The 19,867-nt window shown below is 31.9% G+C and overlaps 1 protein-coding gene across 1 annotated transcript; it reads right to left on the bottom strand.

The window, feature by feature from the left end:
• Nucleotides 1-238: 238 nt before the first annotated feature.
• Nucleotides 239-11,313, bottom strand: LOC143062410 (uncharacterized). Its single transcript, XM_076234133.1, has 9 exons — nt 11,135-11,313; nt 10,505-10,650; nt 8,917-9,025; nt 5,463-5,630; nt 5,086-5,213; nt 4,080-4,222; nt 1,750-2,034; nt 863-1,063; nt 239-339 (listed from the first exon to the last, which is right to left on the bottom strand). Exons 1-9 carry the CDS (start codon nt 11,195-11,197, stop codon nt 239-241), a joined length of 1,344 nt encoding a protein of 447 aa, XP_076090248.1. The 5' UTR covers nt 11,198-11,313.
• Nucleotides 11,314-19,867: the final 8,554 nt, after the last annotated feature.

Here is a 19,867-nt window from a genome sequence, read left to right as displayed (position 1 = left end):
ACCAATTTTAATTCTACTATTCCTTATATTTTTAGTATTGTAACATGTACTGCCGGGCACTAGCAAAAATAGAAAATGCTTTTTTGTAAACAAAAAGAACATGAAAATGATAGGTTAGAGTTTGACATCCAGTGACAACTAAAACATAAATGTAAAAATTTTAGGATGTTAGAAATTTTAATGTGATACGAGTATCAATCCTGCTTTGTACTTAATCGAAACGTATCTTGTATTGAGTTTACAAGCACTGTAGCAGACTGTTGGGAGAAATGATACCCTGACCAGATACTTTTTTCCCGTCATCATCAGTCTTTGGTTGTACACCTGTATATCGCGTGCCTATGAGAGAAGCACTTAATTTTAGAATTTAAAGTCCTTGGTTTGACCCAACCGGGAATTGAAAGCACGACCCGTGACAACAATGAAAACAGTTGTCCTAATGAAGTCTATTCCCACATAAAGAATTATATTGCAGAATGTACTGTTAGATTTGTTTTTGCAACTAGCAAGAGGGTAACATCAATTATGTAGGGCATTTTTCGTGACTTTGTCAGCACTTTAAAGTTTCTATCGTTGTTAGGTTTTTTTTTTGTAAAAAAAGTTATTTAAGAACCTCTGATTTAAAACAATATTGTTGTTGTTAGGACTAAGTTAGGAATACGACAGTTGTTGTCCATTCATTTGATGTGTCTGATTGGTGACTTTTCGTTTGGAATTTTGTGATTTTACTTTTTTCTGTTTGTCTCTGATATATATAATAACCTAATTGTTAATTGTTTTCTCTTGAACAATTAAATTTAAATGAGAAGGAATAGTATTTCTAACTTTTATTTTAGACATAAGACTGTCTCTATAAGTATACCTGTATCGGTCGAATCTGTTGAATCAGTCAGCAATCCATCACTGAAAAGTGCTATGTTTTCATTATCTTTCAAGACAAAATCACCACATGTTCTAAAATTAACTGGTAATGCAGGCATCTGTGTTTTATTACCTTCTTGTAACACTAGAGCCATTCCGTCTACATTATGCAGTTCAATGTGACAGTGAAAGTACCAGTAACCTAAACAAATAAGTTTAAACTAGCTTGAATTCGATGAATTTATCGAATATTCAACTTACAGAAGCGGTCGATGTAATGATAATTCTTGACAAGTCTAAAAATTATCATAATCCACGAAATAAGATTCTATAAAATTGAGAATGGAAATGGGGAATGTGTCAAAGAGACAACAACCCGACCATAAAACGGACAACAGCAAAAGGTCACCAATAGGTCTTCTATGTATTTAATGAAAAACAAAGATCGTGGAACTCTATGAAATTTTTCAAATAAACCATAAAAAAAGTAACAAGAAGAAAAGAAAAACGTACATGTATAATTATTCCAGTACGCTTATTAAAAATTCTAGTGTTTGAAAAGAAATTAGCACAGTTCACTGGTATCTTAATATTATACTAATTTCACCCATCCAATTATGAAATGATTAACACAGTGGGATATAGTCGGGACTGTCAGGCAATCATGTGATATTTTTTTTTTAATTCAATTATCTGTCATTTGTACATAGTTTAGATTTAAATTATTCTTAAACATTTTCAACAGAAAGAAGCTAGTTTCAATTTAGTTATGTTTTAGATGAGCACCTCTTTTTGAAGTTGACACCCAAATAGCTTTATAGAGGACGAATCATTAATTCATTGTATTACAACATATACTTTGGGTTATATGATACAGGTAAAACCTACCAGGATTATCGGCAACAATTCGTATGACAACGTATCCACCCCATGGCACAATGATAGTGTCTTTAATTGGTGGATTGTCAACATTCATTCCAGGAACATTGCCATAATTCCACAACTCATCCGCCCATTCAGCTCTGTTACACTCAAGTGTATTACATTTTATATCAGGATTCATCCTAGTAAGGTTTCCAGTGGTTGTATTATAATCAGGAAATCCTATCTTCATCACATGAAACCTGTGGCCGTGCATATGTACAGGATGGGCTCTTCCGAAACCAGTAGGTTCTATTAATGAGAGGTGTAAGAGATGTAATTTGTTTGAACAAAGTTCCTTCAAAATGAAAAACATAAAAAGACTGCATACAGTACAAAAAAGTGTCTAGTTATCGGTGAAATTTTAAATCCATGACCGGTAAAACTAAAACGTTATTTGATTTTTGCTTGAAAATGTTAAAATATCACAAAACAAGATTCAAATTTAACCAAATTGGTGCGTCAGAAATCCTATTCTGAATTTACCTTCATCTGAAATTCAAAAATTTGAAATCAAATACTGCATAATTTCTTGAAGAATTACAGGACGTGAACATATTATCCCAAACCATTTCAATCCAATATTTGACTGAGGTAGGTTAAAACAGTTAATGATGAGATGCAAAGTAATAGAAAACTCTATTTTCGCATTTGAGAGGAGGATCCAAATTCAACAAAAGTATACTGATATATGTTTACCGTAATTTATAAGTACAAACTGGATTACGTTTCCTAATTTAAGGTTCAGAATATATGTACAGGTACAAACTGAAGTGCAATTCTGAAAGTCACATGAGGTTGATGAATCAGGACTGTCAGAATCTACCTGTGTAAGTAAAATAATATCTGGTATTGAATTTTGTCATTCAAATATTCTTGTTAGTTTTATGCAATTTTGCATGTTATTAGACCATGCGTTGACATCTAGTTGTCTTCGTGGTTTTGTGTCATAGGCGCATTCTCAACTTTTCCTATTATCGATATTCAATTTTTTAAAAATCACATATTGTTAAGCCAAAATAATTTTTAAATTCATTTACAAATTTTTGATACGATACAAAAAGGAAACAAAATAACAATACACAGGACAAATACCGACACTTAAAAAAAAAGTGAAATAAAAAAAAATATCGAACTCATCCAAAAAAAAAATAACTGTAAAGTTATAATGAAAAACATTTGAGTTTTTAACACAACGAATGGCATAAATTATCATAAAATAGTTTTATTATTGATTTCAATAGAATAAAAATAACCATCTTATTAGTATAGTAACAGTATCAAAACAAATAGACATCTCTATAAAACTATTTATTACTTACAAGTAGAGGAGACGCAGGTAAATTCATTCTAATTCCGTTTATAGAGGACTGCGCTTTTGGATTGTTATTTAAGTCTGAAAAAAAACCCCGTGTTATCTGCTAATTATACTTGAAATCTTGATTTGCTTTTCCTATTTTTGAAATCCAAATACTGTTATAATAAAGATATGCATGTGGGTTACATTACGGGGAAAGTTCCTTCACTTTGGGTAAAATGTAATCACAGTAAGGTTCTTCGTCAGACCTCAGCGACTGGTTTTTTTACAGAGCGCATGTTGCTAAGTCTTGGTTTTCTGTGTTGTGTTTTGTGTACAGTTTTTTTTTAAATGTTTGGTATTTTTCATTGTTTTGTCATGTGTTGTCATTGTATTTTCGACTTATAAGTTTGATTTCCTGATGGTTTCTTTCGCCCTTAATGTCATGTTCATCATTTTATTTCAAAATTGAAAATTCAAATGTGGTATCAACTTATGCATTTTTAGATTTATTGTTATTGATAACTTTTGAGTTATGAAGACATTTTTAAAGCAGAAGCTAATTATACTGGAAGATCGTTGGGTTTATCTTTAGCTTATTCCCAAGAGGGATTTATGTATAATGTATATCCTAGTACAGAACTTTTCAACTCAATGATATGTTCATAGTTTGATTTCCTTTGTCGTATATTTTTGTTTACAAACATTTTTATTCCGATCAAAAACCAGCATTTTGCAGTGCATTTATATAATTATTTACCAAACGATAAACGAAATACAACATATATACTGTATACTGTTGAATTGTTTTTTTTTTGTTCGGAATATAAAACATTTTGTAAAACACAAAAATCTTCGAAAATTATAAAAGTATATTTTGTAATCACAAAGGCAAGCTTAAGTAAATACACAAAGACAATTGAATATTTTTCTGTCAAAAAGATATCAGATATAACGAACCTGCAATATTCATCATTTAAATCATAAGACTACAACTTACTTGTAAAGTGAAAATTCATGAAGAATTCTTGGAAGTCGTTTTTGGATACTGGCATTGGAACAGGATTTTTTTTAATTTCCGATTTCAACGACTTCAGTGATGACATTGGTACACAATAGGTGTTCAGTTTATCTGGAAATTTGCTAAAACATACCAAACATAATACGTTTGATTAACAAAGAACGAATAGGTGAATTAAGGTAAAATGTATACCATTGGAATGTACCAAGTCCTTGTTCATAAATATTCCGTATCAACTTCACAAATAATAGACGATGGTCTTGAAGTACAGACTCTGGGTATTGGGTAAATATTGTTTATCATCTTAATCATTGTTAATAACGTGTTATATATTCTTTTAATTGTCTTTATGAATATTAATTTTACTGCAGTTAAGTCTTTTTATTGTGATATTCCTTTGACGTATGGTATTTTTGTATTATTGTCTTTCGATTTTGCTTATGTGCTTTGTCTATTAATATGCCTTTTTGTGTTTCTTTGTTATATATGAAGTGGCTCTGTATTTATACATCCCGTCATTGTGTTATTGTACTGGTAAATATTTATATCCTTGTCTTTCAATTTTGCCAATGTACTTTTCTATATACATTTGTCTGCTTCTTTGTAATATATTTTTGTGTTTTATAGTGATTTTGATTAGTTTGACTGCTGTTCTCCCATTTTTGACATTTTTACCTATTATGTCTGTTTGTTTTGTTCACACATCGTTGTCATTATAATGGACTTTTATACGACTTACAAGTGAGCCAGCAATTAAAGTTAAATCCACTATTTTCTACATAAGCAAGTGCCTGTACCAAGTCACGAATATGACAGTTGTTATCCATTCTAGACTTATGATGTGTTTGAGCTTTTTATTTAATCATTTGATTACGGACTTTCCGTTTTGAATGATATTTTAAACATAACTAATGACATTTTTTTCACGCAGATAAAATAAAAGTGTGTCTTTAATCAATCGGTTTAGGTGTTCGGACAATCTTACCCAAAGAGACAGTTTATCACACGACATGGACGATCTGTTGTGCATTCTGTTCTAAGACTTATCGGCTCATCACTTGTAGCAGCTGAATATCTCAAAATACCATAACCTTTAACCATGTTTATTGGTTTCTGAAAAAATAAATAGAATTAAAAAAAAAAAGAAAGTGTATCTTTGTTAAATAAAAGTGATATCAAAACAAGTGAAGATAGGAATTCACATAGAACATTGGTGGGCTGACTATTCTACATATTATATTCTGGATCCTGGAACTACCTTTCAGGTATTGCATGTAGCAAGAAAAATAAAATCTGATATCCATACATTGTCACGTATAAGTGTAAAACACTGAATTTTTCGATTGAGAACCAGTTACAAACCTCATTTGTATCTTTTGCTGCCATATCTTCCATCCGTATCCAATAGTTGCCAACATGAGCATTTGATTGGATCTCAACATCTATCCTCTCGGCTGAATGTAGTATAACGGATTCTGCTTGTTCTGCTTCCACTTCAGTCCCATCAACTGCCACAACTTTCAAAATATGCTTGATTAAAACAAAAACAAGATTATTATTATAAGATGTAAAATTTCGTCGAATTTCACTTTAACTAGAAGAAAAACATTGATGTCTACTTTTGTATTTGCCTCTTATTCTATGATTTAATTTCGAGAAATTCAAGTTAAACCAAATAAATGTATAAAAATTGTATAATAAGTAAAAATTTGAACTGCGTTTGAGTATTTACAACATGGATGAATTAGAGTAGACAGATTTCAATGTCCTAGATGAGCAATATCATTTTCATTTTCTTTGACAAAAACACAGACAACTTGCATAACGGAAGATCAGTATAAAATATAATGGTTACTGTTGTAAAACGTTTAGCTGTCAATCGTCAAAGAAGTTCAACTGGAAATCATATAAAATTAGAATTTGATATAATAGATAAATATACAAAATGATACGAGAAACATCTTACGTTGTCAATAGAAACACGGTACGCATTCATTGCTGCTATGCTTATAATTCTGAACCTGTATTGACCACCTTTCTTTACAACAAATATTTCTAATGGTATATATGGATAATACGTAGACCCGTCTTCCTCGTATCGTCTTCCTGCCAAAAAATATGACAAGATTGTTATTGATGTCATTTTTGGGTGTTATTGTGTCTTTGGATTGTTGCCTCATTAACTGTAATTTACGCTACACCCTTTATGATTTTATTTAGACGTACGTTTTGCGTTAATTCTTCATTTTTATGCTTAAAGCCTCGGTCACACCTTACCGGATAGCACGAACGGACGCCTAACGGATGAAAATAAAAGTTGTCCGTTGACAAAATTGTTATCCGTTGGGAGTCCGTTGATATACTAACCGACTAAAACGAATGCATAACGGACACACACCGGATATGCAACGTACGAGAAACGGAAACGTACCGGACAGAACGGATGTCCAACGTACACCCAACGGACGAGTACCGCATAAAACAGACACCTAACGAAAGCGTACCGGATAAACCGGATGAACAAGGTATACGGAAAACGGATAAGAACGGACGTCTAACGGACATGAACGGATTGAAAAAAAGTTATCCGTTAGGCATCCGTTCGAGCTATCCGTTAAGGTGTGACCGAGGCTTTAGAAAATGATTGTATTTTGTGCGATGAAGTTAATTTATGAAACACAAGATGATTTTTAAATTCTTACCAAAAACTCCTTTACCTCATACCATAGTAAGTTGGAAACGGTTTTGATTAGGAACAGGAAACACTTGCATAGTCTGTGATTCGTTTGCAAGTATTGTTTCCATTTATTGGCGTTGTCTCAAATGATACCTGAATGAAGTGTTTAATGAATTTTTTGTTGGAAGGGAGAAAACCCATATCAGATTATGTCGACACATGCCTTACCTTTTGCATTTATAACTGGTGTTTGTATTCCCCGTTGTCCTATTTCTGCATAATCATATGTTCTTTTGACATCAAAACACTTCTCTCCTTTCAGGTTTTCTGAAAACCTGTAACATACGGATTCAAGCTACATTATATTTTGTTAATATTTAGATGAATATATTTTACACGAGAACTTTATACAATAGAACATATTAGCAAAATGCAAGTTTCTGTATACCAGGCGTCAATATGGCATTTCAAAGAATATACAATCTATGATATTTACATGCTTTATTTAATATGTATGCCAGGCACACAGTAATTTGTTTTGGAATTTTAACTGATGACGCCTTTTATCCGTAAATGCATTACAAATTCCAGCTATCGTTGTCTAATGGTAATACTATTTGTATGGACACATTACTGGCATCGTGGACTCTTTTATTATACACACACCTGTTTATATCCCAGGCAGCCCATTTGTCTGCTGTAGCGGAGCCAAAGGGGAACCAATCAGATAACAAGAATACGAACTCGGAAGCATCAGGTTGTCGGCTTAGTTTCTTAGTCTACACAAATAAAATCATTTTATATTTATTTCATTTTTTTGTAACTAAAACAGTACTGAAGTTAATAAAACACAAACGGAAGGCACCAAGTGAAATTAAAAGCAATGTTAAGTCAGTGAAATTTAGGCATACTTAACGGCAGCAGTCCTTTTGCAGTCCTTTGGCGCCAATAACTGTTTTTCAGGGGTATAATTTGCGCCAAACGTATCAATTGCGGAACTCATTTGCGCCAATTTACCTGTACACATATCTATCATATATATTAATGATTCAATATTTATTCTTATGTTTGGCTTAAAAAGTATCATACGCTCGGAAATATTTCACCATGAAGATGAGAATTTGGAGAGAAATGACTTGAAATGCATTAGACAGTCCATGTACAGAGAGAGAAGAAAACGTATTGCTTTGCTGAATAATTAATACAAGATATGCCAAAAAGAGATAAAAAAAGAAGCTTTTGCTGAAACTCTATCTATCAGTAATGAAACAGAAGCATTCTACAGGAACTATTATGAACTGTTTATGCATTTCATCCTTAAAGTTTAATGTTTGTCTTTTTGGACAATAAAGTGAAGTTGTTACAAGCTACTACATACATTAAATTGGGAAGTACCCATGCATGCAGCAGCAGTAAGAAGAAAGTATGTTTCACAAATGGAAACATTTGCCGTGTAAACTGCCCGTTTCAAGTCCGAATAAAGGAGGAGGGAAGTCGTTTTTCTTCTAATTGGTGCAATCGTATGTTTTATATTTTTGGCGCAAATGATGCCATGTAATTTTAAAACAGGTGGCGCAAACGTAGCATTGGAGAAAAAAGTTGTGGCGCAAAAGGACGGATCTCTCCCAACTTAACGAGCCGATTAACTGAGGTATATAGGTATCGTAATCTTTTTTTTTATTTAAACATGGCCAGTCTAAAAGACCTATTTGCATGCCACTTTGAGCTTGTGCACATAATATGTAGTACATGTGCTTGTTCCATCTTGGTTATCTTGCCAGTGGCTATCTTATGTTTTTTTTTTTGGTTATTTCCAGAATTTTGTGTTATTGCCTGTTCTCTGGTTGATTCATTCTAAACGTTTAAGTGCAGACTAGAATAAAGATGTTATAACCAAAATTGTGTTTTTTTTCCACATTACCAATATTTCTATGAAAATTTTAATGACTTAACAGGTTGTAAGAGAGATTGCTAGCGATTTTTTTTTTTATGTCAGCCTTTAAATTGAGCAAAATAGTAATGAACACTTATTTTATTGTGTGGATTTTTTCCACTAAAACTACGGACTTATAAAAAAATAATGTGTCATATAGTATGGGAAAGAAATCGACCTATACATAAGTTATAATACGTCATTACCTGTAAGCTAGGATTTTCTAATATTATGAGAGCTCCAGCTAATCCATCTGATCGTTGTGTTCCTAAATGAGAGTGGTACCAAAATGTTCCACTTGGTTGTGCCGTAAATCTAAAAATAAGAATAAACAAGAATGTGTCCATAGTACACGGATGCCCCACTCCCACTATCATTTTCTATGTTCAGTGGACCGTGAAATTGGGGTCAAAACTTTAATTTGGAATTAAAATTAGAAAGATCATATCATAGGGAACATGTGTACTAAGTGTCAAGTTGATGTAACTTTAACTTCATCAAAAACTACCTTGACCAAAAACTTTAACCTGAACTTTGCACTATCATTTTCTATGTTCAGTGGACCATGAAATTGGGGTCAAAACTATAATTTGGCATTAAAATTAGAAAGATCATATCATGGGGAACATGTGTATTAAGTTTTAAGTTGATTGGACTTCAGCTTCATCAAAAACTACCTCGACCAAAAACTTTAACCGGACGGACGAACGGAGGCACAGACCAGAAAACATAATGCCCCTCTACTATCGTAAGTGGGGCATAAAAAGGGACTTTATTAATACGAATTGAGTAAAGTGTAATATTTAGTAGATTGCATGTATTGTGTATTACCAACGTTGCTGAAAATGTATGAGATAACTTCTTCTTAACACTAATCTCGTCAAAAAACAACTACATACATGTACACTGGTCTTGGATGTGTGTCCCTAATATTTTAATAACTGTGCATTTGCATTCAGATATCGCAGATCAAATTTATTCGTTCATAGTGTGTTAATTTACGTTTTTTGATTGAGTTAAGCCTGTCAATTGATATTTTATCGTGTGTTTTTCTATGTTGTGATGTTATGCTATTGTTTCAGAAAAAGGGAGAAGGTTTGGTACCATTAAAACGTCTTAAGTCAGGAATCTGATGTACAGTAGTTGTCGTATGTTTATGTGATTTATACGTGTTTCTCGTTTTTATATAGATTAGACCGTTGGTTTTCCCGTTTGCATAGTTTTACACAAGCAATATTGGGGCCCTTTATAGCTTGTTGTTCGGCGTGAGCCAAGGCTCTGTAATGAAGGCCGTACATTGACCTATAATGGTTTACTTTTATAAATTGTTATTTGGATGGAGAGTTGTCGCATTGACACTCACACCACATCTTCCTATATCTATTTAGAACTGTTTGTTGTGGTGTAAACAAGACAATTTCAGGCTTTACAGAAAGAAAAATATCAATATATATGTTCGAGGATACCGTTTTGAAAGCCAATAAATAAACATTAGAAAAAAAATTACAACCAAGTAGTGTCGTAACAGAATAGCTCAAAACATTTAAGGAAAACTACAATTGTTGTTATGTTTTTCTAGTTTATAAGTGTTCTAAATTTCGAATAAATACCACAGGATTTGTAAAACTAAAATTATGCTGTTAAAAAGGTGGAGAGAAATGCAAGTCAACTATAGTTATAAAACGAAATTGATTAATTATTAAAAAAGTTTTAAATTTTCAATTATATTGTTTGGAGTCAATTATAATATCATATTCTAGGGTATTAAAAAATACTATAACACGTTATATAAACCTGTAAGTGAATGTTTCTCCTGGATTGATAGGACATTGTGTCACTCTTGGTACTCCATCCATGTAGGGTGTTCCTTTCTGTGGCAGTCCATGCCAATGAAATGTTATACCTTCCATCCATAGATCGTTCTTCACACGTATCACTATCTATTTTGAAATATACAGAACTATATATCAAACAGTTGTAATGAAAATGTTGTATTCTTCTCTTTATGGATTTTCATCAGAGGAAATATGCAAAAGGCATCAACGATTTGACTGCAATGATCGCCACTTTTGAAGTTACTTTACTAGTATTATAGTTGAATATTTGAAAGTAGCAAAACTGCATTTTATTTCTTTCAAAAATTCTGTTTATATCGTTCGATATATATTTTCATTGCAGCAGATAAAAATAGAAAATATCATTTGTATAATAGAAATAAAGTTACCCTTTTTCACAAGCAGGAACAGAATTGCATCATAGTTGTCTTTTTCTTGACTTTTGATTCTAGGTGGATTTCAGTTTTTGGCGGCAACGAATAGTAATGTAGATCAAACAAAAAATAATATAAAAAACATGGATTTTCGAAGCTATAATTATGATTGACATACTTGCTATCTCTTTTAGAACTTTTATCTAGTAATATACCTGTTGTCCTTCATAAACTATCAAAGAAGGCCCTGGAATTTGACTATTTATAGCAAATGCCATTCGGGGTTCACCATCACCCGTTATTATACTGTCTTTGAGGTCATCAACTACAATAACCCAAACAAAAACAACATACAGCAATTATATGTGTTGTTCGAGAACGACCATTTAACTTCAAAAGAGGGGGTTATGGTTTTTCCTAAACAAAAATATTCTGATTCCCAATTTGATGAACAAAAAAAGTCTGGTCCAACAGGTGACAAAAAAAGTATTCTGAATGCGCATTTTCCCAATACCTTATAGTGCTAAATTTTGGAAAAATATAATTTGATTGATAGCGTCGTTAAACTAAATTAATGTGTTCGCCCGAGAAATTAAAATTCTTACTCAGAAAAAAAACCCAATCCCCCACCCTATAAGTTAAATGATTGCTCTTTAGCTGTTGTGATTAAAAACAAAAACGCTTTCAAATCTATCAGATAACATACATGTACAAATCATTTACAAATATATCTGTTAATGAGGGAAAAAACAATGTTTTCACAGGTCCCTTTCATTTGATAAGCAATGAAACCAGGTGAGGTGAACTAACAATAAAGAAATCCCCAAAAGTATCTGACGCTCATCTAAGTAAATAACACAAAACAAAGAAATAAGACAAGTTGCGAAAATATAATTTATTATTTTATTTATCTTTCCAATAATGCATTTTTTTAGTAAACTAAAATAAAGATCATTTTTTTTTTATCGTAACCAAGCCAGTATATTACAGTTTATAAGAAACTAACGTAAAGAGAATGTATACATATAAGAGTAAAATATAATTATAACTATGAATAAACATCATAATCATTTTACATATTAAAAACATAATTTTTACATAATAAAAAAAGCGTCTTACTAAAATGAAATCATCCGAGTTAAGAAAACCTTAATCCATAAAATAAAAATAGTTTTTTTTAAATTCCTAATTTTCATTACTCAAACCTACTGCATTAAATCCAACAATAACTACCCACAATGGTCTGTGTTTTTTACTTTTAAAAGGGGGAATGGAAAGAGAGACATAATTCTGTAAAATTTATTATTTAACTTTTTTAAGTACAAGAACATACACCACTTGAACTGACTTGAAAGTGATTTATTAAATTTGATTGATCGAACTTTAATGCTAGATATGCTATATGAGAGAAAATAGAAATTTAAAAAAATGACAGGACGTATTTAACGTATGACTGATGAGTTTTTAAAAGTTTTAAAATAACTAACTATCAGCATAACATGCATAAAGAGATAAGTTATCACTGGTTTAAAATAATTGATTTATTGAGACTGACCGAATAGAAAATCTTTATTTTGTCTCTTCCTTATACTATAATAGTACAAACCTGTCTTGTAAAAGTTGTTTGAACCACAGTCTGTTCTAGCTTGCAGTGTACCATTTACTGGTACTATAGGATATCGTGTACCTGTTCCAGAAGGGGGATTGTAAACCATTGTCTGTATATAATTAACTGTCCAATTATATTCACAAATTGTTTTAGTTATATCACAGTTTGGTTCCACAACGTTATTGAATGATGACGTAATAAGTTTGAAAACAAAGCATAACGGTATTGCGGTAAATACTTTCATTGTGGTCTTCTACGCAACACTGTTTATGCCTAAAAAATATATAAAAAAAAAATACAAATGCAAGGAATGGTATACGATCACTGATTAAAACAACGTGTTATAAACCGACTTCTGACATTTTCTATGAACCGTATACTTTCCCTTCCTCCCTATTGTAACAAAATTAAAGTTTTTCCTCAACTATAAGAATTTATTATTTGATAAAATAAAAAAAAGCATGAATAAATATTGTCCGATTCTTAAAGTACATTCACAAGTTATAATATATTTTTTATATATGGATAAAGAGCCAAAGTCGCTGTTTGTGAAATGAAAAAGCTATATATAGGAAATTGTCTTTACATTATTTTCCCCGAATTACTGTTTTCTGCAATGTTTTATTTTTATAATGAACTTTTACTATTTTTTTATAATCTAAACTTAAGAGTATACTAACCTTTGTTTTGAATATTATCTTCCGATTTCAAATGACCGACTTTATCAATTAACCCTCACCAATTTGAAATACCAGAAAAGGCACTGGTGATATTTTTCTCCTAAAATCTTCACGTGAATTTGCTATCTATATAAAAGGAAAAGGAAACACTATTTTCTTGTAAAGGTAGTGTCACTTAACATGTGAGACTGATGTATAAAAGCAAACACTGTAATTTGTCTCCAATGTTACCATTATCTTGTCCCTTGATGTCTTATTATAGTAACTGTAATTTATTCTCAATGTTATCCATCATACGATACATCAATCGTTAATAACTACTGTTTAATATGGGGTTTCTTGAAGTAAGAAAATATCAACAGGGTTCATTACTGATTTTATTGTTATGAACCTAGTTAACGTAAAAAAGGTGAAGACATTGAACATTCATAATCAGCATTACTGAATTTTCATTTATCATTTTTTCTTATTACTATAATGTTATATCTATGGAAACTATTCTGTGCATATTGAACTCATGCAACAGAAAAGCTATTCAATTTAACCTGCAATAAAGAACAACACTTATAACTTAAGTCTGCCTCATAAACTGCTTACATCCGGTGAGGGTTGGCTGAGAACGAATCTTTACGAAAATAGAGATCATTTCAGTTTTCCCACTGTAAACTTTCTATATTTATGAAGTCACATTTCAACAAAACCTACGTATATTTTAATACATACATCTTTAAGTTGTTGCAATATTGTAGAGGTTTCGTTTCCAAGATGATGATAGTTCTTACAAAGAGGTTTTGAACACAAAAGAGTACTACTAGTGAGTTAGGAAGCGAATTGTTTGTCAATCCGGAGCAACGTTTTAGTTATGTTCTTGTTTTTCAACTTCTTATTGTTTCAGCAGTATTGGTGTCGATTCTCTGTATTGACTTAATTGGCCGTTTCAGAATCTAAAGCATCATGGGTAATTTCATTGTTCGTACCCCAAAGTGAAAATAACGTTACGTCATTGGTTGAATTTCCATTGTTTATAACGTTTTAAACCAATCAAAACGCTTTCGTGTACGCTTTTGAAAATATTAGTATACCCAGGATGCATTAGATTATGAAACGGCCAATTACATTAACCCCTTGTTATCTTCTCTCCCTTTCCAAGGACTGTTGTATGTCGATTTGCTCTGTGTTTTGCATTAACTCAACTGAATTTTATTAACATATTGGTATCTTCGCCTTTTTTGTAAAAGGGACATGGTCTTTAATAGTACTAGTACACAAAGTCATATGTTGGGGTAGGGTATGCGTCTTTAAACTAGTTTAATCTGCCACATTCCGTATGTACAGTTCCAAGTCAAGAACCTGTTATTCAGTGGTTGTCGTTTGTTGCGATGTTACATATTGTCTCTCATTCATTATTTTGGGCATTCATTCGGCCGTTAGTTTTCTCGCTTGAAATGTTTTAAATTGTCATTTCGGGGCCTATTATAGCTGATTTGGTGGTATGGGGTTTTTCTTATTTTTGAAGGCCAAGTACAATGACCTATAGTTGTTAATATCTGTGTCGTTTTGGTATCTTGTGGAGAGATTAACTGTCAAGTTGGCCTTCGAAGACATCCGATTGCCATATAAGCGATATTAACATAAATAATATACATAATTAGCAGGCTCATGCAGTTATTGAATTTTTCTTGGTCTGTTTTATTTTATATTGACTTAAAAATATATGTTAATCATCGTTTTTACCTTAATAAGAATGATTTTTTTTTGGTGGATCGATCCAGTCAATCAAAAGCTAAAAGCGATATATTATCTCACTTTCATTAATGATTGAACTTGACAAAAAAAAAAAAATCATATTTTATATTTTTTATCTATCTCGTAGCTAGTGCCCCTGAATATAGGCAACGTCTTATTGGACATTTTTTTTAACAGATAACACAAACAAACAAATATGTATTTTTCAATAAGGCCATTTTAACTTAACCTACAAATTATTGATTGCTAAATTTTATCGTTGTCCATGAAAGCATACATTATTCAATTTTAACTAATACTAGAACACACCCGCGAAATCGCGGGCATATACAGCTTGTTAACTGTTAATTGTAGGAAGATTTTTTGTAAAAGATATTATGTATGGAGAATATCATAAAAGGTATCAAAAGCCCTTTTCCTTTTTCCAAAGTCTGATATTGGTTTCCTTTCTATTAAAATCAATTAGTTTCGTGTTTCTGGCCTTATACAACAATTATTCTTCTCCTTTTCTACAATGCATCTTTTGGTAAAAGTCAAATTAAATAAAAAATTTGCACCGCTTCAAACATAAAATAAATGTAACTGCTTTTATATACATTTTGTAGACCATTATTAGTGTAATAAAATATGCTTCTAGCATCAATCAGCGCTTTTTCTTTTGAGAACCTTATTAACATTCCAATGGTAGGATATGAATCTTGTATAAATGATGAAGACCGACTTAGCCGGGCTAGTTGAGAGGTGGTCGGAGGGATCCTGATCCCGAAATCCCGGACTTAAAAACACGAAATCCCGAGAATTTAAAGAAATTCATATCCCGAAATCCTGAAAATTAAAAAATATATTCCCGAATCCCGTATAAAGGATTAATTGCAATCTCCAAATCTCGAACTTAAAACACCCGATCCCGACGTCCCGGTAAAGGTTCTGCCTCCATCTAATCTCTACCCTACATTCATTTTTTGCCAAATAACTACTTTCACTTACAACTGTTACAGTAAGTTTTTATGCCCCATTAATGGGCATTATGTTTTCTCAGTAGTCTGTACATCCGTGCGTTCCTTAGTTCGTTCGTCTGTCCGTCTGTCCCGCTTCAGGTTTAAGTTTTTGGTCGAGGTAGTTTTTGATGAAGTTGAAGTCCAATCAACTCGAAACTAAGTAAATATAGTGCCGATGTGGCACCCGTGTACTATGGACACATTCTTGTTTCAACATGTTTAACTTATTTTAATTTATCTATACAACTGGTATGACCCCTTAAATAGTAAACATTTCAAAGAAAAAAGAAGATAGAATACATTCTCTCTCTATATATAAAAGTAGTATTATCGGAGTTGAAATATAGATAAACGCGAAAAATAATTGTCATCTCTAAGGAGGTATAATAGTTGTGGTTCTTGCGATCTAAACACTATGATATGGAGAACACTTTGATTGGCTTATTTATTTTTCATCCGTGTTATCTATCTTACAATTGGTTGTACTTGTGCATGTATATATATATGCAACTGGTATGACCCCTTAAATAGTAAACATTTCAAAGACAACAGTAGACAGAATACAGAGTCTCTCTATATATAAAAGTAGTATAATCGGAGTTTACATGTAGATAAACGCGAAAAATAATTGTCATCTCGAAGGAGGTATAATAGTTGTGGTTCTTGCGATCTAATCACTATGATATGGAGAATACTTTGAATGTCTTATTTATTTTTCATCTGTGTTATCTATATCTTACAATTGGTTGTACTTGTGCATGTATATATATATTAATTACACCTTATGTAAGAATCCTGGGTTTTGATTGGTTGAAAGCCAGTGTATTTTTCACCAATTCACTGTTATCAAATGAATATCGTTCATTTTTTAACGCCGCCGGTGTATTTGCCAAAAGGATATGCCTTTTTTACCCTCTCTGCCGTGGTATTTGCCAAAAAATACTCTATCCAACTGGACGCTTGTAACGTCACGATCATCAATGCGTTTTTGAACATTAACACTCGGTGTAATTAAACAGATATATCATGTTCTTGAGGGGTATTTGCGAAAAATACCAGTCTTGAGAATGAATTTCCCTCGCCTTACGGCTCGTGAAATTTAACATTCTCTCGACTGGTATTTTTCGCAAATACCCCTCCTTAACATGATATATCTGTTTAATATATGCAACTGGTATGACTCCTTAAATAGTAAACATTTCAAAGACAACAGTAGACAGAATACAGAGTCTCTATATATAAAAGTAGTATAATCGGAGTTTACATGTAGATAAACGCGAAAAATAATTGCCATCTCGAAGGAGGTATAATAGTTGTGCTTCTTGCGATCTAAACACCATGATATGGAGAACGCTCTGATTGGCTTATTTATTTTTCATTTTTGTTATCTATCATACGATTGGTTGTACTTGTGCATGTTTCAAACCGGAAGACTTATCTATGACTAAAATTCAGCCTAATGACGGAATAAATATCCGGACTCCTTTTTTGTCGTTTTTCTCCAAAAATAACTCAATCAGAATAATTATAAGAATGGATGACAAATGCGACTATGCATGCTACCTATAGAACACAGAGGCATGATGATTAATTTATCGTGGAAGGAAGAGAAGCGACACACAAAATGAGGTCTTCTCGTTTAATAGTATAGATATAGAACGGTCTTTGTATAAATAATTACATTAGATGTCTGTTTCATTATAATACGTTATTCTGATTGGCTAACTGTACATCGCGTGTTATTCCTTAAGCAATTGCATTACTCAATAAAACTTATCATTTATGATAACACGAGGTCCCACATTTAAGTGCACAGGTTAATTAAATAAAAATTTGATAAAATTTGTGTTTTCATAAGCCTAGCTACATGTAAGAATTGTGATTACATGTATTGAATGCTTCTTTTTGTAACTTCATAGGGTTGTAAAAGCGTTGACCGTGTGCACATTTTTAGAATGAAGCGCTTCCGCGCTTCATACAAATTGTACTTCGGTCAACGGTTTTACACCCCAATGAAGTTACAAAAAGACAAATTCAATTCTTAAATAAACTATGTTCAAATAGTAAATTGATTCAAGACCCTTAATTTGGAACCATGATATTGTCCACAACTAGGAAGTTAAGAAAATAGTTCGACAAAAAACTTATGTAAAATTCACTTTGTATAATATACCAACCATGCTGATTTCATTGCATAGGTAAAAAGGTATTAACACAAATTCCGAACTACAATGTTATATCAAAAGGTTAAGTCCATAAACCATGACAAAATCAAATTTAAACGTTATACTATATCAACCATTGAACGAATAGAAAACATGACTTGTTACAGATATTTCCGAAAGAATATGTTGGTCTAAACATGGTTTTGTAACTAGATAAACCTCCCATGTGTATGGAAGTTGTTTATAGTTAAGTGGCGTCAATAAGAAGATTGTAATTGTCATGATTATTAGAATTTACTTTATTTGTGGAAATACGTAAATTTCTTTTTTGTTTTATTATTTGTGGTCCGTATACATGTAACTCTTCGGCTTTTGAATTAAAGAGTATTTTAATTCCAATTCAACGTTGGTGCTTGGCCTCGCAAAAGGACAAGTTACGGTAATACTTGTTTTCATCTGTATGCGTATGCAATTGTCTCTTTATTATTTTAATGTGTACATAGTGCAACAATAAAATATATATGGAAAACTTCTTTAGAACTTCACAGGTACTTTTGAGATGATGAACAACGTCTTTGTGTGCTTTCCGATGTACCTATTATATTAAATCCGATCCCTAAAAAACTTTTTAATACCATAACTGTATCTAATCATATTTATTTACGCAGCAACCATTTGATTTTCTTGGGGGGGGGGGGGGGGGCTATGGTTTTTTTTCTGGACAATTTGTTTTTTTCGCCTGCGGCGAAAAACAATCTATTTTTTTTCGCGACAAGTCGAAAACAATTTTTTTCTTTCAATTTTAGCATTACATATAGTGGCAGCTGAGGGTGAAACAAACAATTTTTTTTTCTCAGAATCAAAAACAAATTATTTTTTCCTCCAAAAACTGGAAACAAACTTTTTTTTCCAAAAAAAAACATAGCCCCCCCAGAAAATCAAATGGTTGCTGCCTTATAACCTGTTGATAAAATATTTATTTACGCAGTAGTTTTTTTTCTAATGTTTTGCTTTATTTCGGTTAACTGAAAATAAATTGTATATCAAGTTTCAATTTTTAGACGTTTTTTTTTCTCTAGCCTCATGCTGTTGTTTGCAGTCGTTTATAATAAAAAAAAATGTATATTTTTTTCACAAAGCCATAGGTTGGCCTGTCATTGTTTCTATCCACTCCATTTGAGGTCTTGTGGATATTGGTCTCATTGGCATTGTTATCATATCTCCTTATTTTTTTTTCATATTATATTGATTTTAGTGTGTATAATACTTCAAAGTTGGTTTATTTTTCTTGGAACTAAGCAATTACAATGTACACACTATATACAAATTCATGATATTTCCTACTGCTGATGGTTGTAACACATCAAGAATGTGATTTCTGGGTAGATATAAAAGATTATTTTCATATAAGTACCAAAGCCATGCATTTAACAAAACCCCATCATAATGGTATCGCTCAGAATGGTAACCTTATTTGCATGAAACGGTTTGTTGACTGTTGCAATTAAAGATAACACAAGCGAGATATCATTAAACAAAAGCAAAAATAAATGTACCTTTTTGGTGTGCTGCTGTCTCATTGAAATATACTGTAAACCAACTTGTTTTTGCGAGCGATTTATTTTCATGACTTTCGCGAGTAGATATGTAATGCGAATATAAATCGTCGCGAATATGGAAAACATTCATTTTCCTTATTCATCTATATGAAGTAAATTTGAGAATCGAAAAATTAAATCGACGAGAAATT

The sequence above is a fragment of the Mytilus galloprovincialis genome, chromosome 1 (assembly GCF_965363235.1).
Source record: "Mytilus galloprovincialis chromosome 1, xbMytGall1.hap1.1, whole genome shotgun sequence".
Taxonomy (NCBI): Eukaryota; Metazoa; Mollusca; class Bivalvia; order Mytilida; family Mytilidae; genus Mytilus; species Mytilus galloprovincialis.
Note: the sequence above shows the minus strand (reverse complement) of the source record. Positions and strands in the feature narration are given on the sequence as shown.

Bases quoted from the DNA above. Each gene is read 5' to 3' on its own strand.
- LOC143062410 (XM_076234133.1), bottom strand. From the start codon at position 11,197: ATGGCATTTGCTATAAATAGTCAAATTCCAGGGCCTTCTTTGATAGTT. The intron at 5,214-5,462 runs GTTTGTAACTGG...TTATTTTTTCAG, and splicing joins CAGCAAAAGATACAAATGAG to AAACCAATAAACATGGTTAA. The intron at 2,035-4,079 runs GTAAGTTGTAGT...TCTCATTAATAG, and splicing joins CATGAATTTTCACTTTACAA to AACCTACTGGTTTCGGAAGA.